The sequence below is a fragment of the Pelophylax lessonae genome (assembly GCF_965119305.1).
Source record: "Pelophylax lessonae genome assembly, chromosome: 12".
Taxonomy (NCBI): Eukaryota; Metazoa; Chordata; class Amphibia; order Anura; family Ranidae; genus Pelophylax; species Pelophylax lessonae.
Genome location: NC_138779.1, coordinates 132,662,713 through 132,679,613, shown reverse-complemented (window position 1 = coordinate 132,679,613; position 16,901 = coordinate 132,662,713). Strand labels below are relative to the sequence as shown.

The 16,901-nt window shown below is 46.3% G+C and overlaps 1 protein-coding gene across 2 annotated transcripts in view; it reads left to right on the top strand.

Moving 5' to 3' along the window:
- VPS11 (VPS11 core subunit of CORVET and HOPS complexes) overlaps window positions 1–10,724 on the top strand; it is a 74,209-nt gene extending 63,485 nt beyond the window's left edge. For both annotated transcript variants that reach the window (XM_082273786.1, XM_082273785.1), the window contains one exon: window positions 10,347–10,724. In XM_082273786.1, coding sequence (XP_082129912.1) covers window positions 10,347–10,511 — 165 coding nt within the window. In that variant the 3' untranslated portion in view covers window positions 10,512–10,724. The remainder of the gene's footprint in view (window positions 1–10,346) is intronic.
- The last annotated feature ends 6,177 nt before the right edge of the window (window positions 10,725–16,901 follow it).

Genomic DNA, 16,901 nt, shown 5'->3' with positions numbered 1-16,901 from the left:
ATATTAGAAAGAAATGTTTGTGTTTTTATAAATGTCTGTAGAAAACTTCTTAGTTTCCTTGAAATTCATAGAAAATTATGAAGAATGGTGATAAGTGTCCAAGAGTCCAAGCAATAAATACAGTATTAATGTCCAATAAAAAATGGTCAGATGAGAATTTCCAATAGTGCAGTGGTGGTGTCACCCTCCGTGCTTGTGCAGTATAGTGTAGGCAATTCAAACTCACCGTAAGGTGTTGACCCCCAATACCTTACGGCAAGTGGGTCAGTAGAGCTTAGTAATAGATGTCCAGCAGGGTCCCATCCGTCTGTGTCCGGGTGGTCCTGGGTTTCTCCTTCCAGCCAATCACCTGACACCCAGATAACGTTGTCTGTGCACAGCGCCGTGTATGAGGAGACGGACGTGTCTGCAGTGTATAATTCTCCGACCACCCACCACAGATACTTTATTTTTTTCTAGACATGCACTTCTGGTAATATCTGGTTAATTTAATTACCAATGGTATTTGTATTATGCAGCATGAGGGGGGTTAATGTATTGCCACTGCTGGTCACTGATGCATTAGTGACCGACCAGTGGCATGTAATCATGTAATTAACCCCTTTGTGCTGCATTAGTGCAACCAGTGTCAGTGTTAATGCAGCACAAAGGGGTTAACTAACTGGCACTGGTCGGTCACTAATGCATCAGTGACCAGTGGCAATACATTAACCCCCTCATGCTGCATAATACAAATACCATTGGTAGCCTCGCCGCAGCCCCCCCCCCCCCCCCTTGTCGGCACCTCCATGTCACAGGCAAACTCTCTGCTCCTCCTGTGTCCTTCCTTTCAAAAGTCCCGCCTCTGGCCGGCGTTCCGGTGATGTCTCTGCTACGACTGTGTATTAATGAACTAACACACCGGGCGGGCAGGCGAGCCGCCGCTAATAGCTATAACTATGTGAGCCCTTCACTTTCCTGTCAGCGGAGATACCCGTCTGATAGGGAAGTGAAGGGCTCACATAGTTATAGCTATTAGCGGTCGGTCGCCCGCCCCCCCGGTGTGTTCATTCATGAACATAGTCGTAGTAGTAACCAGGAGGCGGGCCGCCGGCCAGAGACGGGACTTTTAAAACCTGCGCTCGCGGCGGCCATCATTAATTTCGGCATCTTTAACCCATTTTCGGCCGAAATGGAATAAGCCCATTTTCGGCCGAAATGGAATAAGCCCATTTTCGGCCGAAATGGAATAAGCCCATTTTCGGCCGAAATGGAATAAGCCCATTTTCGGCCGAAATTTCGTTGCACCAATAGCTGTGGTAAATAGAATTGAATTAAATGTCACAGTGACAAATCAATAACGTTCAAAATAATAAAAGAGTAAACAGTGAACTCTAAGAGTCCATTCACATTGATCCGACTTGTCAGGCGACTTGTCAGCCTGACAAGTCGTGGTCCTCCCGCTCCCACTGTGTAATACGGGAGCCGTTCTAATAGGAGCGACACAAGTCGCTCCGACTTAGAAAAAGGGTCCTGTACTACTTTGGGGCGAGCTGGAGGCGACTTGCATTGACTTCCATTATGTAAAGTCCGTGGAAGTCGCGCTGCACGCGACTTCACAGGTCGCCCCCTAAGACGGAGCGACCTAATGTGAACGGGGTCTGAAACTGCAAGGCACCACTGTCCATAACTGACAATTCCTGCACAGTAAAACATTGTGCATTCCCTGCATTAAAGTGGTAGTAAACTCTATGAAGGAAAAAAAAGAAAAGATTTCCCCCTGCAAGGCAATATCATAATGTGCTAGTATGCGTGCGGGAGTCTCGGCTGTGGCACACAGCTCTGAAGAAACAGGAAGGGTTCCCTCAGAACGCTTGTGCCAGTGATGTCACCTGCTGCTGCTTGCTAGCATGTTTTAGTAGATGTTCATTTTACCTACAGGTGAGCTTTATTATAAGCCTACCTGTAGGTAAAAATAAACGCAGAGCGTTTACTACCACTTTAAGGTAAAAAACATTTTACAGGTTGCTGAGTACCCCCACCTCCTTAAATACACTTACCTCTGTCCTCAATAATCCAGTGCTGGGCACAACTGCAGTCTTTTCTCCCCTCTCTCTACTTCTTCACAGGGACTCGAACAGCTTTAGAAGCCATTGACTGCTGCTGCTGTTAATCAAATGCTGTGAGGAGAAAGTGGGGGGTGGGGATCAAGTCCTGCTGTGTGTGTCTATGGAGTGCTGCTCCATAAACGCACACAGCTCAGGAATGAGCATGCACTGTGTGCCCCCATAGAAACTGGCCTACTATGGGGTCACACGAAGAAGAGGATTCAAGTTTACTGGCAGGGGACCCTAGAAGAGGAGAATTGGGGCTGCTCTGTGTAATACTATTGCACAGAGCAGATGAGTCTAACATTTGTTTTAAAAAAAAAAAAAAAAAAAAAAAAAAGGTTTTAGTAACATTTTAACCTACAGTATACGCAATATCGGATAATTCAGAAATAAATCATTACCCTTTGCAGCAGAACCAGTACCATGGGGTGACATTTTAAAGACCGTGCCCCACAAAATAAATTTGTGCCTGCCCTTTCATATGGCATTTTCTATTTATTCTATGGAAGGTTCTCTAAGAAGGTAGTTGCCCACACATTATAGTTACAATCCCTCCCTCCTGGTCAGTGTCGCCAACAATGAGGGGCTTTTTATATTGTAAGCAAACACATACTGCATAATATGAATGAATTCATGCATTTTTAATTGTATGGCCCCATTTACACCTGAGCATTGTGTAGCTTGAAGCTCAAAGCAAACAAAATCCAATGTGTTTAAATGCCGTCCATTCAAATAGGAACGCTGAGGCACCTGTAGCTTATCGCCTGACACTCCATAGGCTACATTAACTACTTTGGAGGCAGAAGCGGCTTTTTGGCCCCATAGACTTCAATGGTAATGACTGTAAATGTTTTTTCTCTTTTGTTCATTGACGGACACAGCTTCAGATCTTCACAACCGTTGGGTTATACTGCCCCTTAAAGGAGTAGGACACTAGGCAGAAAACAATTCATGGCTGCACCCATGGGCAGTCCTGGGGGGGGGTTACTCACTTTCTCTGCTACAGACACTGTTTTCTTCTGCCTAGTCAGGAGTAAGGACCTAGTTCCTTGCTGGGATCTTTGGTCCTGGCATTTGTTTTTCTTTTCAGATGGATAGAATTTTTTTTTCTCCTGTGAGATTTACAATCAACTGCCAGACTGGGCGATGGGCTGGATAATCTATATCCAGTGATCACCCCAGTCTGGCCAGCGAGCGTGCGCAGACCTCAACCGCGACATAGCCCCACAGGGACTGGCCTGTGAGTTAAACGCCTCACGAAGTCGCATACGACTGGGTCTCGGCCCAAGTCCCAGTGTTCCCCATGACTGACAGCCCCCCCATTTTGATGAAGAGGGGTTCTGTCTGGAGCAGTGCCTGCCTGGTTCCCGGTATGGTGAGTAGCTGTCCCCCCTCTCCCCCTGGAGGGTTTTGAGGTGGATGTTGGCCCCTCCTTGAGATCGTCGGACCCCTAGGTTCCCCTCCTTCCCATTAGGCACCACCCCCCTTGTCATCTGCCCCCTATCCTACCCCCCCTCCACATATGTTGGGGCTGTTTGGGTGGTCTGATCCACCTTCTGGGGTAGGGGCAGGGTGCTATGCAGGCGATGGGGCCTGGGGGGGGGGGGGGTGCGCCGCCGGCAACCATACGATACACTGTGGGGGTTACATGGTGGGGGATAACACGCAGTGGCGTCAGCTTGTCGGGTCACTGTGTGCTATCCTGGAAGGATGGGCGATGTTGAGGCAGCCGGCCAGCTTTGTTTTTATGCATTCTACTAATTGATGTCTGTAAGAGCCCATTCACACTAGCACGACTTGTGAGGCGACTTGTGTAGCCCCAGGTCGCTTGACATAACAAAAGCAATGTTAATCAATCAGTGCCGTCTTAATTGGCACTACTGAAGTCGCTCCGACTTCAGAAAAGGGTCCTGTACTACTTTGAGGCGACCTGTGATCCGACCGTCCCATATACTTCAATGGGAGTCGCTTCCTTATCTTAATTGACACGACTTGTTATCAGACTTTCCAGGAAGAAGAAAGAGATTAGCCAGGCATTCCCCACAGACAAAGTCGCCTGTCTCTTCAAAGTAGTCTCTTCAAAGTAGTCTCTTCAAAGTAGTCTCTTCAAAGTAGTCTCTTCAAAGTAGTCTCTTCCAAGTAGTCTCTTCAAAGTAGTCTCTTCCAAGTCTCTAAACATGTCTCTTCCAAGTCTCTAAACAAGTCTCTTCAAGTCACGGGGCGACTTTCTGGTCGTGGTAGTGTGAACCGGCTCTAAGTGCAATTAATTTTTTGTTTTAAATAAAATGAGTTATAATTTTACACAATGAAGGATTGTTGTCTTTCATTGTGAGCAACATCAACTGTAACTAGTTGAGTTGGACGTGGGGTTTGGATACCGCCTGGAACCACACAGTTTATCTCCCAATCCAGAGGCCCTGTTCGTATTATACTATAAGCGCTGATGACCTTTATGGTCGCAACTTTTTGGTAAGGAGCTATCTGTTTTTTTTGGTGAAGGATTCACGTTTAGTGGTGTTGGTCCTCTTTTCACTGAAGAATCACATAATTGCATTAGCGGCTTATTTACAATTGAACATTGTCACCACCTTTATGCACATTAATATGAACTTTTCCCTTAATGATTATCACTATAGATGTTCATTCACTAATGATGATTTACTTTATCAATCTTTGTCATTTTATATAGCACATCTTTTTTGGTTTGATTTGTTTATCTTAAACTTTTGGTTGCTGCTTTTATTTTTCAAGTTTTTTTTTTTTTTTGTTTTCCCCCACATTGATCATATGTTTTTGATGTAAGCGCAAATTTTTCCCTTTTTTTTTTTTTTTTGCTGTTCCCACACCATGTTTAACACTGCTTTTGGGAGGTCCCAAGGGTTTTAAAGATTTGAAGCTGTGTCCGTCAATGAACGAAAGAGAAAATGGGATTTTTGAGTTACCGTAAAATCCAATTTTCTGATGTTCATTGACGGACACAGCACCCACCCCTCTGTGGAGTTGTAATTCTTCTGACACTGCCTATAGCAGAAAGAGGGAGTATACCCCCTGGGACTGCCTATAGGCGTAGCAAGACTTTTCCTGCCTAGTGTCCTACTCCTGTAGGGGGCAGTATAACCCAACGGTTATGAAGATTTGAAGCTGTATCCGTCAATGAACATCAGAGAAATGGATTTTTACAGTAGGTCTACAATCCCCATTTTTATTTTTTCAAGCGTTTTTTATTCTCAAATAAAAATGCCTGAAATTGGCTAAAAATCGCTTAGATGTGCATCCAGAAGTTTGCAATTGCTTGTATGTGTTCATATCACATGGTATGCCTTTGTGTACATCAAAATGGGCCTTTATTATTTTTTTTACTATATATTCTTGTGATTTACACACACCTGACACACTGCACAGCCTGACAGAGGGCAGACTTTTTTTTCCCTTCTGTTTTAGCAGTTTAGGTAAATTGGACATTGGATCAGCATTAACACCTGTGAACTTTCTGGTTGCAGCATGGCCGAGTTATATAAATCATAAAATAAAACTACAGAGATACAAATCTATTATATGCTATATGTTTATTTGAACTGCAGGTTTGCATGTGTGCCTGGAGTTTGTGTTAAAGCCTAAATCCAGGTTTCATTTCACTATAGTTTTTGGAAAAGCTGTGCCAAATAAAATCTTTCCTTTCCTTTACTAATACATCTGGCTGCTGTCAGTGTTATATAAACTATATGTAGTATCAATAGTACAGGGATTTCCCACCACGTTCCCAGGACAAAATCAAGTCTGGCTAAACGCAACTGTACCATTCTCAGGAAGCCTTCTATTTTCTGAATGAATACAAGGCTTCCTCTGGATGGCTAAGGTAGAGATTATGAAGAAACTACACTGCTCAAAAAATTGAAGGAACATTTTTAATCAGAGTATAGCATCAAGTCAATTAAACTCCTGGGATATTGATCTGGTCAGTTAAGTAGCAGAGGGGGTTGTTAATCAGTTTCAGCTACTTTTGTGTTAATGACAATAACAGGTGCACTAGATGGGCAACATTTAGATGACCTCCAAAACAGGAATGGTTTTACAGGTGGAGGCCACTGACATTTTCCCTACTCATCTTTTCTGACTGTTTTTCACTAGTTTTGCATTTGGCTAGGGTCAGTGTCGCTACTGATAGCATGAGGCAATACCTGGACCCTATAGAGGTTACACAGGCAGTCAAACTCCTCCAAGATGGCACATCAATACGTGCCATTGCCAGAAAAATTGCTGTGTTTCCCAGCACAGTCTCAAGAGCAAGGAGGAGATTCCAGAAGGCAGGCAGTTACTCTAGGAGAGCTGGACAGGGTGTAGAAGTTCCTTAACCCATCAGCAGGACCAGTATTTGCTCCTTTGTGCAAGGAGGAACAGAATGGGCACTGCCAGAACCCTACAAAATGACCTCCAGCAGGCCACTGGTGTAAATGTCTCTCACCAAACAACCAGAAACCGACTTCGTGAGGGTGTGGCCTGAGGGCCCAATGTCCTCTAGTGTGCTCTATGCTCACTTCCCATCACTGTGGAGCTCAATTGGCATTTGCCATTGAACACCAGAATTCGAAAGTCTGCCACAGGCACCCTGTGCTTTTCAAAGATGAGAGTAGGTTCACCCTGAGCACATGTGATAGATGTGAAAGGGTCTGGAGAAGCTGTGGAGAATGTTATGCTGCCTATAACCTCATTCAGTGTGACCGGTTTGTTGGTGAGTCAGAGATGGACTGGGGAAGCATATCAATGGAGGGACGCACAGATCTCTACAGGCCAGAAAATAGCACACTGACTGGCATTAGGTATCGGGATGAAATCTTTGGACCCATTGTCAGACCCTACTCTGTTGCAGTGGGTCCTGGGTTCCTCCTAGTGCACGCCAATGCCCGGCCTCATGTGGCGAGAGGATAAAGGAATTGATACCATTAAATGGCCCTCCACGCTCACCTGACCTAAATCCAATAGAATACCTCTGGGACATTGTTTCGGTCCATCCAACGCCGACAGGTTGTTCCTCAGTCTGTTCAGGAGCTCAGTGATGCCCTGGTCCAGATCTGGGAGAAAATACCCCAGGACACCATCAGTCGCCACCGAGTACCATTTTGAGTTGCTGCAATGAAATTTCAGAAAAATTGACTGGCCTGCTGCATTCTACTTTGATTTTCGGGGTGTCTTTGAATTCAGCCCTCTGTAGGTTAAAGAGGTTGTAAACCCAATTTTTTTTTTTTTTCAACCTGAAAGAGAAACATATAATGAGCTAGTATGCATTGCATGCTAGCTCATTATGAAATACCTTAGAACGAGCCCCCGCCGTGCCGCCCACTTACCTCTATGACGGGCGACTGAACATGTCTTCCGGGATCGCAGCATCCGGCCATTTGATTGGCCAGAGCCGCGGTGACGTCACTCCCGCGCATGCACGCCGGAGCCGACGGTCACGGCACGGGGCTCTGAAGGAACGGCACCAGAGGCCTTTCCTTCAGAGCGAATGCGCCAGTGATGTCACTGGCTGCATGTAAGGTAAATATCTCCTAAACGGTACATGTTTAGGAGATATTTACAGTACCTATAGGTAAGCCTTATCATAGGCTTACCTATAGGTACAACTTGCAGAGGAGGGTTGACTTCCTCTTTAATAATTTTCATTTCCATTAAACGATGTGGCATACTTTCGTTTCTAACACATTACCCAGTCCATGTCCGTATAGATATCCAGCATGATATTTTTCCCTATTGAGATCTGATGTGGTTTCAAAGTGCTCCTCTAATTTTTTGAGCAGTCTATTTAAAGTTAGGCTAGGTTTGCACATGTCTGGCTGCACCCTTTTCACTGGGTAGGGTGCGATTCAGGTGCACATTTAATTTGCACCTGAACCAGAACTAAAATCGCACGGAACTCTCTTCAAAAACAAACCGCAGGTACCCCAGACGTGTGAAAAGGGTTGCATTGCAAGTGGCTCCGATTCGCATATATGTAAACCGAGCCTTTAAAATCAGACCTGAAGTTTAGCTTTGAGGCAGTATTAAACCCAAAAGAAAACAAATTATTATATTGCATCTTACCAATTTTTAGATGTGATGGCTGTATTTGCTTTTTCTTAGTCTGTCTGTCTGTGCCGGTTCACACATATGCGATGCGGTAACCCTGCGAATCCACTGCGGTTTCCCTCCCGCTGAGCTCTTGTGTTAGGACAGACAATTTCCCCGCAGTCAGAATACATTCATCAGCACTGCTGGCTATAGCCGGTGGAATAGATAAAGAAATGTTCCAACATACAAACCATTTACCATTGATGGGTGCTTTATAATTATTTGCTTTTATTTATTGATGTTCATCCTTTATCCCAAAAGAAAAAAAAAAAAATCTGTTGCTGTAACTGCAGTGTGAGCTGGAGTTTGGCTTCAATTTGTTGAAGCCAAAGCACCCCAGACTGACAGCTGCTGTCCAAAGGTGCTTTCTTCATCCAGAGTGGCAATCTAATGCAGGAGGCGTGTTACTGGCCAGATCGCCAGGTGAAAAGAGAGGGTCAAAAGCCTATGAAAGTAAAACTAATGCAGCAGCCACCACATCTAAAGATTGGTAAACTACAGTATTTCCCCCACACTGTAAAACGCTGCGCAAACGGTTGGCGCTATATAGGATAAGTTCACCTTTAGAAAAAAACAAAAAAAATCCACATTTTTGCAGGTAGAAAAAAATGTTTTTTTTTTTTTGTTAGTGACCTGTAAAACATTGCACCCGCGATTAGTAGATTATGGGTGTAATGCCACAGGCTTGCAGACTGTCTTTGTATCCGTTACCCGTACCTCTGATATGAGCAAGCACTTCCACTCTGACAGGAAGCTCAATGAACTACCACAGCGCTAAACAGCACCGTGGTAGTTCATTGATAACCACAAGCCGACAGTTGCAAAGGCTTTTGAATCTTTTATAGTTTTCCCTTTCACAGAACAATTCAGATTGCGACAGCTAGCGGAGGGAGAAGATCCTCCGCTAGCTGTCAAAACGAGGGATTGGGGTCTGGCACATATTGTAACATGTTAGACACTGAATAAACTTGTTACAAAAATTTAACTTCTTTAGACCCCTTTCACATGGGCGGTGCGCCCGATAGACTCCGTTTTGCTCAGCGGGGATCGATCCGCCGATCTCCGATGAGCAGGCGCATGACAGCTCCGTCTCCGCTCTGTGTGCAGACGGAGCTGTCAGAGCCCCGCTTTCCTCTATAGGAGATCGGATGATAACGGCCCGCCTGTCCCTTTTTCATCCGATCTTATCCAATCCGATCCTCCAGACGGATGGAAAAAAGGGTTTCCATCCGTCCGGATTTCACGGACAGGATTGGACAGCAGCGGGTGTCAGAGGAGAGGTCACCGCTGACATCTACTGTTCCATACAGGTGCATGGAGCATCCGATCAGGTTCGCCTGAAAAACTTTTTCCTCTTCTAAGGGTTTTGCTGAGCAATGACTTATTGTGGATGCCTATATTAATCAGAGACCCTTTCCGGCTTGATTTTGTTCTGGGTATGGGACAGCACTGTATAAAGCAGATGCTTCATACAGTATATACACCACTGACCGCATCCACATGTATTAGTAAGAGAAATGTTTTTGTTTGGGCCAGGATGGCCAAAATTAATTATTTAAAGTGAAATGAAATCTGGAGTTAGGCTTTAAGCTTTTTGTAGTATTGCAAGCACTGAAATGATTCTGCTGTCTCACAACCCCTACTTCTTTCCTGGCTGACTTGCAGACTCAAGCTGGCCATACATGGCTCAGTTATTTAAAAAAAAAAAAAACAACCGATTTCCCCATCTACACATTCAAAGTGGATAGGAAATCCTCCCAGCTATGTCATTATATTCTGACAGCAGGACTCCCCCGCGTCAGAATACATTGATTATTGCTGCAGCCGATTGGCTACATGTGTTGAATAAGCAAAAATATACCACTAAGCCCATTAATGAAAAGTCAATCAACAGTTTGATTTCTCATAATTGTGAATCCATGTATGGCCAGTTTTAGTCTTTAGATTTAGTGACTGTTGTGCTGCAGAAACACTAAGCTACACTGGTTTCTGTTTTTGAATTTGCAAATAAATTTCCTTTAAAACCCTTGTTTTAGATTGTTTCATGTATGGAAGCAGGCCTTCATCTAGTCTTTAATTACTAGACACAGCAGATTTAGAATATCAAGGAGAATGGTGGCTCCATTTATAGCTTTCTTTTTTGTTTTTTAGCTGAAGTACTCCAATGATGGATTCAGTGTGGTTGCGGACTACTTTGGTCGTGGTGTGTTCAACAAGCTTACGCTAATTACAGATGCCCCTACAGAAAAATCCAGAATAACTAAGGATGTGGGATTACAACGGGACTTGCTTATGAACACCAGAAGAAATGTTTAATCCTGCCACCGACTGAAAATATTCTTAAACATTCTGTGGTGTTTTGGTTAATTTTATTCACTAATGGTTTCATTTATTTAAGCACTTAAATTTGGAGCTGGAAAAGAATCCTGTACATTCTTAAAGTGCAAGAACTGTGAAAATAAATGGATTAGTGAAAATCCAATAATATAGTAAATAGACACTGTATAATAACTTTATAGAGGAAACCTATTTCTCTTATATTCAGCGACTAACAGCGCTCCATGAATCAGAACTACTGGGTTATTTTTGCCTCTTCCAGAAGTTGGACTAGGCAGAACAAAAAACACCTGGCTACGCAATAAGCCGTCCTCCACTGGTATCTAACCCCCCTCTCTGCTCTAGGTAATCCGTATTAATCTGTCTAGTCAGGAGTAAGGACCTATGCTCCCGTCAAGGATCTCTGGTCCTAGCAATTTTTTTTCTCTCTCAGGAGATCTAAAGTGTCGGACTGGGCGATGGGCTGGATAATCTAGATCCAGTGGCCCCCCCAGCCCAGCCAGCGAGCAAATGCAGGCCGCAGCTACGCGCTTGGTCAGCTGCAAAAAAAATAGTGTTGAAAAAAGTTAATTTTTATTGAATAAATATCAACATTTGTGAAAATGTTTCACAAATGTCGATATTTATTTAATAAAAATTTACTTTTTTCAATACTATTTTTGTAATTTATGTGAGTGCCTTAAAAGTCCCACAACAAGGGAAAATCTTTCTTTTCTACCAATTAAGGGATGTGGCAGTCATTGGATCACTCATTGAGAGCAATCTGTTGCTGGAGGTGCATATTTTTCACTCTGCCACATCAATGCTCATAGAAAAGGTGTTTCCCATTCAAATAGATTGTGAGAAAGGATGACATCTTTCATTGGATTTCTAGTTCATATGACACAGACCTCTGGGGGACTGAGACTCAAAAACACTTCAGAGTCTTCTCCATCGTACCCTTTGAGAATGTTAAATGACAATGCACCTGCCCTACCCTCTGCCAAACCTCACCAGAGAGGTCCAGTTTACTGGCTTTCCTGGAGTTCTCTGTTAACATGAATGAGGTTACCTTGAAGATGGTGATGGATCATTGGTCCACAGGCATATGCAAACTCTGGCCCTCCAGATGTTGAAGAACTACAAGTCCCATGAGACATAGCAGGACTTTTGACAGCCACAAACATGACACCCAGAGGCATGATGGGACTTGTAGTTTTGCAGCAGCTGGAGGGCCACAGTTTGCATATGGTCTACACATACTTCCCCCTTTAAGCATGTTAGGCATTTTGTTGTACACTCCCAGGATCCTTTGCAGGCTTCTTGGGTATAGCTCAAAAAGAGCATTGCCTTTCTGTTTTTCCTATACCTTTCCCCTGGGATGCATAATTGTGTATTGCATTGTGTTTACACCTATGCTGTTCAGTTAATGATTGCTGCCTTTGAGATCCCAGGTAACATAGATGTTTAACCCACGTTCACATTGGTCCGATTTGACATGTCAAATTGGAGCCAATTGCACCCTCCGAATCAGTGCGGAACCGCACCTATTCCCAAAAGTAGTTTCTGTACTACTTTTTGCAACTTCCGGGGGGGGGGGGGGCGCAATTTAAACTACCTCTCTGCTATAGCACCTTTTTTTTTTTTCCTGCCTAGCCAAGAGTAAGGACCTATTTCCTTGCTGGGATCTATGGTCCTGGCAAAATTTTTTAGATTGGAAATTTTTTTTCCTCCTGGATTTTTCCTGTGAGATCTACAATCACCTGCCGGAGTGGGCAAAGAACTTGATAACTAGATCTAGTGGTCACCCCAGTATGGCCAGCGAGCGTGTGCAGACCTCAGCTCCGCACTAGATCGGGCACGACGTAGCCCACTGGATGGGGGGCCGGCCTGCAAGTTAAATACCTCGTGAGGTCGCATACGACCAGGCCCTGGCCCGAGTCGCAGCGTTCCTGCTGGCCGACAGCCCCAACATGTCGATGGAGAGGGGTGCTGCCTGGAGAGGTGCCCGCCTGGTTCCTGGTATGGTGAGTAGCTGTTTCCCCTCTCCCACTGGAGGGTTTTGGGGTGGACGTGGGCCCCTCCTTGGGACGACTGGACCGGATTCCCCTCCTTCCTGCAGGTACCACCTTTGCTGAGTCCCTCATCCTGCCCCCCCTTCCATGTATGCTGGGGCTGTTTGGGTGGTCTGGCCACTTTCCAGGGGTGGGGGCAGGGCGCTGACTGATGATAGGGGCGGGGGGAGCGCCGCCGGCGACTGGACGATTGACTGTGTAGGGGGGGGTTAACCTGTTGAGGGCTCCTGCCAGGGACCCCCGGCCTGCCTGGATCTGTCCTTGAGGTCTGGTCTCTCAATCCTGGGTCCCTGTATGCCTTGCGAGGCCACCCTTTTGTTGTAGCCTGTGTGTTCTATACCATGTTTGTGTAGACAGGCGGCCATTTTGCTGTGGTTTGTCATTGAAAATAGCGGCAGCCATGACAGTGGAGCCCTGTGGGTGGCGATTTTGGTGGCAGGAGCCCCCCCTCATCCCCTGTGGGGTCCCTAAGCACCTTGCTAGGCGTTACCCCTATGTGGAGTTCCTTCTTAAGAAGTGTATTGTCTGCCGGTGAGGGACCCTCCTGTTTCCAGATTAAACAATGAAGAGAGATAGCACAGCTCAGGCTAGTCAAAGTACACGATTCAGACAGGTGCTGAACCTCCGCTCGCCACCAGGAGAAGCATAAAAGAAGAAAAAGGCTGCACACAACCACAGAATCCAATGAAGAAAAGTTCCTTTATTCACATAGGACAGGACAGTAGATGCGTTTCACACGACTGCTCTCCTCCTCAGCTCATAAGAAGTTTTTCTCTAGCGCTCATCGACAGACGTAGTCCTCGGTGATACACCACCTTCGGGTTATGTTACCTCCGCAGGAGCAGGACTAGACAGGAAATTAAAAAGCTCTGGCCACACCCTAGGGGCAGTCCCAGAGGGTATATCCTCTCTCTCTCTGCCTCAGCAAATCAGTTATTTTCTGTCTAGTTAGGAGTAAGGACCTAGATACCTTGCTGGGATCTTAGGTCCTGGCAAGAATTTTTTTCTAAAAGGATTTTTAGACAGCTTTTTTTTTTCTCCAGTGTTCCTGTGAGATCTTCAAGCAAGAAAGCTGAACTGGGCGACGGGCTGGATGTTGAGATCCGGCGGTCACCCCAGTTCAGCCTACGAGCGCGTGCAGGCCATAGCTCCGCGCTGGGTCGGCCGCGACAAAGTCCCATTAAAAGGACTGAACCCGCGAGTTAAACGTCTCGCTGAAACGCCAAAGACCATGAGTCACGGCGTCCGTATCGGTCGACAGCCCTCCCGCCCCGGTGGAGAGGGGTACTGTCAGGAGTTGGTGCCCGCCTGGTTCCGGTATGGTGAGTAGTATGTTCCCCCTTTTTCCCTGACGGGTTTTGTGGTGAACGCGGGCCCCTCTCTGTATGGTAAGAAAGAGTTCTTTCTATCCTATAACATGTCACAAATCCTCCTACTTTGAGTGTGATTTTATGTGTGCAAAAAGCCAGGAGGCTTGGTTTGGGAGCTAACAATCTATTGTATACATGTTTTAAAGATGTAATCTGTGGCATTCTGGGACTCTTATGGGTTAAGTATAAGCTACCTACCAGTCAGAAGCCACGGACATGTAGACTGCCTTCCAAATCAGATCTCCAGCTATTAGCAGGCCTCCCGAACGGCCATGCGGTCCGCCAGGGCCGGTACCGCCAACCACGCCATATCCCCATGCAGAGAGAGTGTTGTGTGCCCTGCAGCACACCGCTAGTCAGCACAGGCCGCCGCCATTTTTTTTGCTGGATCGCACGAGCCGCCATTTTGGCGTAGCCTCGTGTCTCCAGCATGGGGGCGGCCATGTTTGAGGTGATCCTACACCTCGTGGAGCTTGGGGGAGGCGCCGGAAGGCGTGCAGAGGGGCGGAGCCGCCTCCCTTCTTCCTGGGCAGCCAGCCAAAAGACTTCCTGTTTGTCAAGACAGCGCTGTAAGCTGTTGCAGTTTAACTCTGAGCATCAAGTGGTGAGCCTGGGGGTCTATCTCTCTCTCTCTCGATCGATAGGGATCCCTAGCAGGTAACACTAAGGGGTTTTTTGTGGCGCTGGGGGTCAGAAAAAAAAAAAAAAAGTTTTTTTCTTTTGAATTATATTATCCAGGTAGTAACTGGAGTTATCATGGACCCTGCCACACATATTCCCCCACCTGTTTCCCTCGAGGGGGCCTCGGGACCCGCCGGTGCACAGAGTATAGAATCATTTACAGCAATTTTGGAGTCTATGGTGGCTCGGGTGGAGGCGGCCTGTCAGGGACGGGGGTCAAGGAAGCGACCCCCGCCTACCCCTATACCATCTGACACCTCTGACTCAGATTCAGAGATGGTCACGGCAGTTGCAGGTTCCTCTGCAAGGGCTGTTATCCCAGGTAAAGCCCCCTCAGACAGTGAGGAGGACGCTTCTTCTCCTGCTATAATTCAGGAAGAAGCATTGGTGGACGCACTAGTTGTGGCAGTGCAAGAAACCTTAAAACTTGAGGCTTTACCGGCAGAGGCAACTGAAACAGAGAGGCCTTTCGGTACTAATAAGCCCATCAAGATGGCGAAGGCTTTTCCGGTACCTAAATGTTTGGGTAATCAGATTAAAGGAGAATGGGAGCATTCTAAACGTACCTTTACTATTTCCAAGCGTATTGCTAGACGCTATCCGTTTGAGGAATCCATCATTAAGAAATGGACGGTACCACCAGTCGTGGATCCGCCTATTTCCAGGCTGAATAAAGCCACGGTTATCCCAGTGGAGGACACTTCGTCCTTTAAGGATCCGGTGGATCGAAAGATAGTGCGGGACTCTGCTTCTATCTTTTCTCTGATAGGGTCAGCATTTAGACCAGTAATTGTTATTGGTCTAGTTTCCCAGACACTTACGGAATGGGCGAAAATGGTACGCCAAGATCTTAGGGGAAAAGATATTCCCCAGGAGACATCTGATTTGATGGAACAGATCATACAAGGGCTACGGTTTATCTGTGACGCAGCCTTGGACACAACTCCCTTATTAGGGCATGCATCTAAGTTAGCAGTGATCCTCAGACGTGTGCTGTGGTTAAAATGCTGGTCAGCTGACCTAGGTTCCAAAAAGACCTTGACCAATCTCCCTTTTCAGGGGAATCGTCTATTTGGGGCCAACCTAGATGAAATCATTAAGGATGCCACTGGGGGCAAGAGCACTTTCTTGCCACAGGCTGCAAAAGCTAAGGGACCTCGCAACAAGCGAGGACCTTTCTTTACCGCCCATAAAGGGCGCCCGGCTGGTACTAGCGGGAAAGGCAAGACTCCTCCAGGAGGATTCAAGAAAGGCTGGTCGGACAAGCAGAGGACCAACCCAGCCAGACCCGAAGCAAAGGAGTACACAGCCTGAAGGTGCGCCCCCACCCGGTTTCAGGGTGGGGGGACGTTTTCACCGGTATTCAGGACATCAGATCGAGCATCTACCACTACTACCGGTGCGATTCTTCCCTTCCAACATTTAAGTACCACAGGAAGCGGTAGTTACCGTTCCCTGAATAGATCTTTTCCTTTACCCTTTCCTAAGATTAGTCCCGATACCTCACAGGAATCGGATCTGGTTGACCAGATAGGCCAAGTAGCCTCTAGTTGGGTGACTTCGGTCCCTGAGGTTCAACCAGAAAAGATCACCCTTCCTGATAACTATCAGGTATCTGATAAATGTGTGGAAACAGAAAACGACCAGACTTTCTCGGATGGTCGGGGCCAGATAGCTCTAGGGACGCCTGGTTCAGATCCAATCAGCGCCAGTGGTCCTAGAAATTCTAGGCTGGCCTCCTCAAGCCGGCCTGGCCGACTTGGACATGCTAGTCGCAGACGTTCCGTGGGAACTTCGTCTCAGGGAGTGTCTGTGGTCTCTAGGACCAAGTTACCTTCGTGCTTTACAGTCGCTGGTTTTAATGGCCTGGCCATTGAGACCCAAGTACTGAAGGACAGAGGTTTGTCTACTTCTGTCATTCCTACCCTTATTAAAGCAAGGAAAGCGACTTCCAGCAAAGTCTATTATCACACATGGAAGACTTATATTGCGTGGTGCGAATCTTTAGGATTTCCTCCACGTACCTATTCGGTGTCTCGAATATTGGCCTTTTTGCAACAAGGGGTTGAGCAGAAGCTAGCCTTGAGCACCATCAAGGGTCAAGTTTCAGCATTAGCAATCTTCTTTCAGAAGCCGTTAGCTACCAAATCCTTGGTGCGGAATTTCATCCAGGGGGTGCGGCACCTGGCTCCTCCAGTCCGCGCGCCCTTACCGCCCTGGGATCTTAATTTGGTTTTGTCGGTTCTACAGAAACCTCCTTTTGA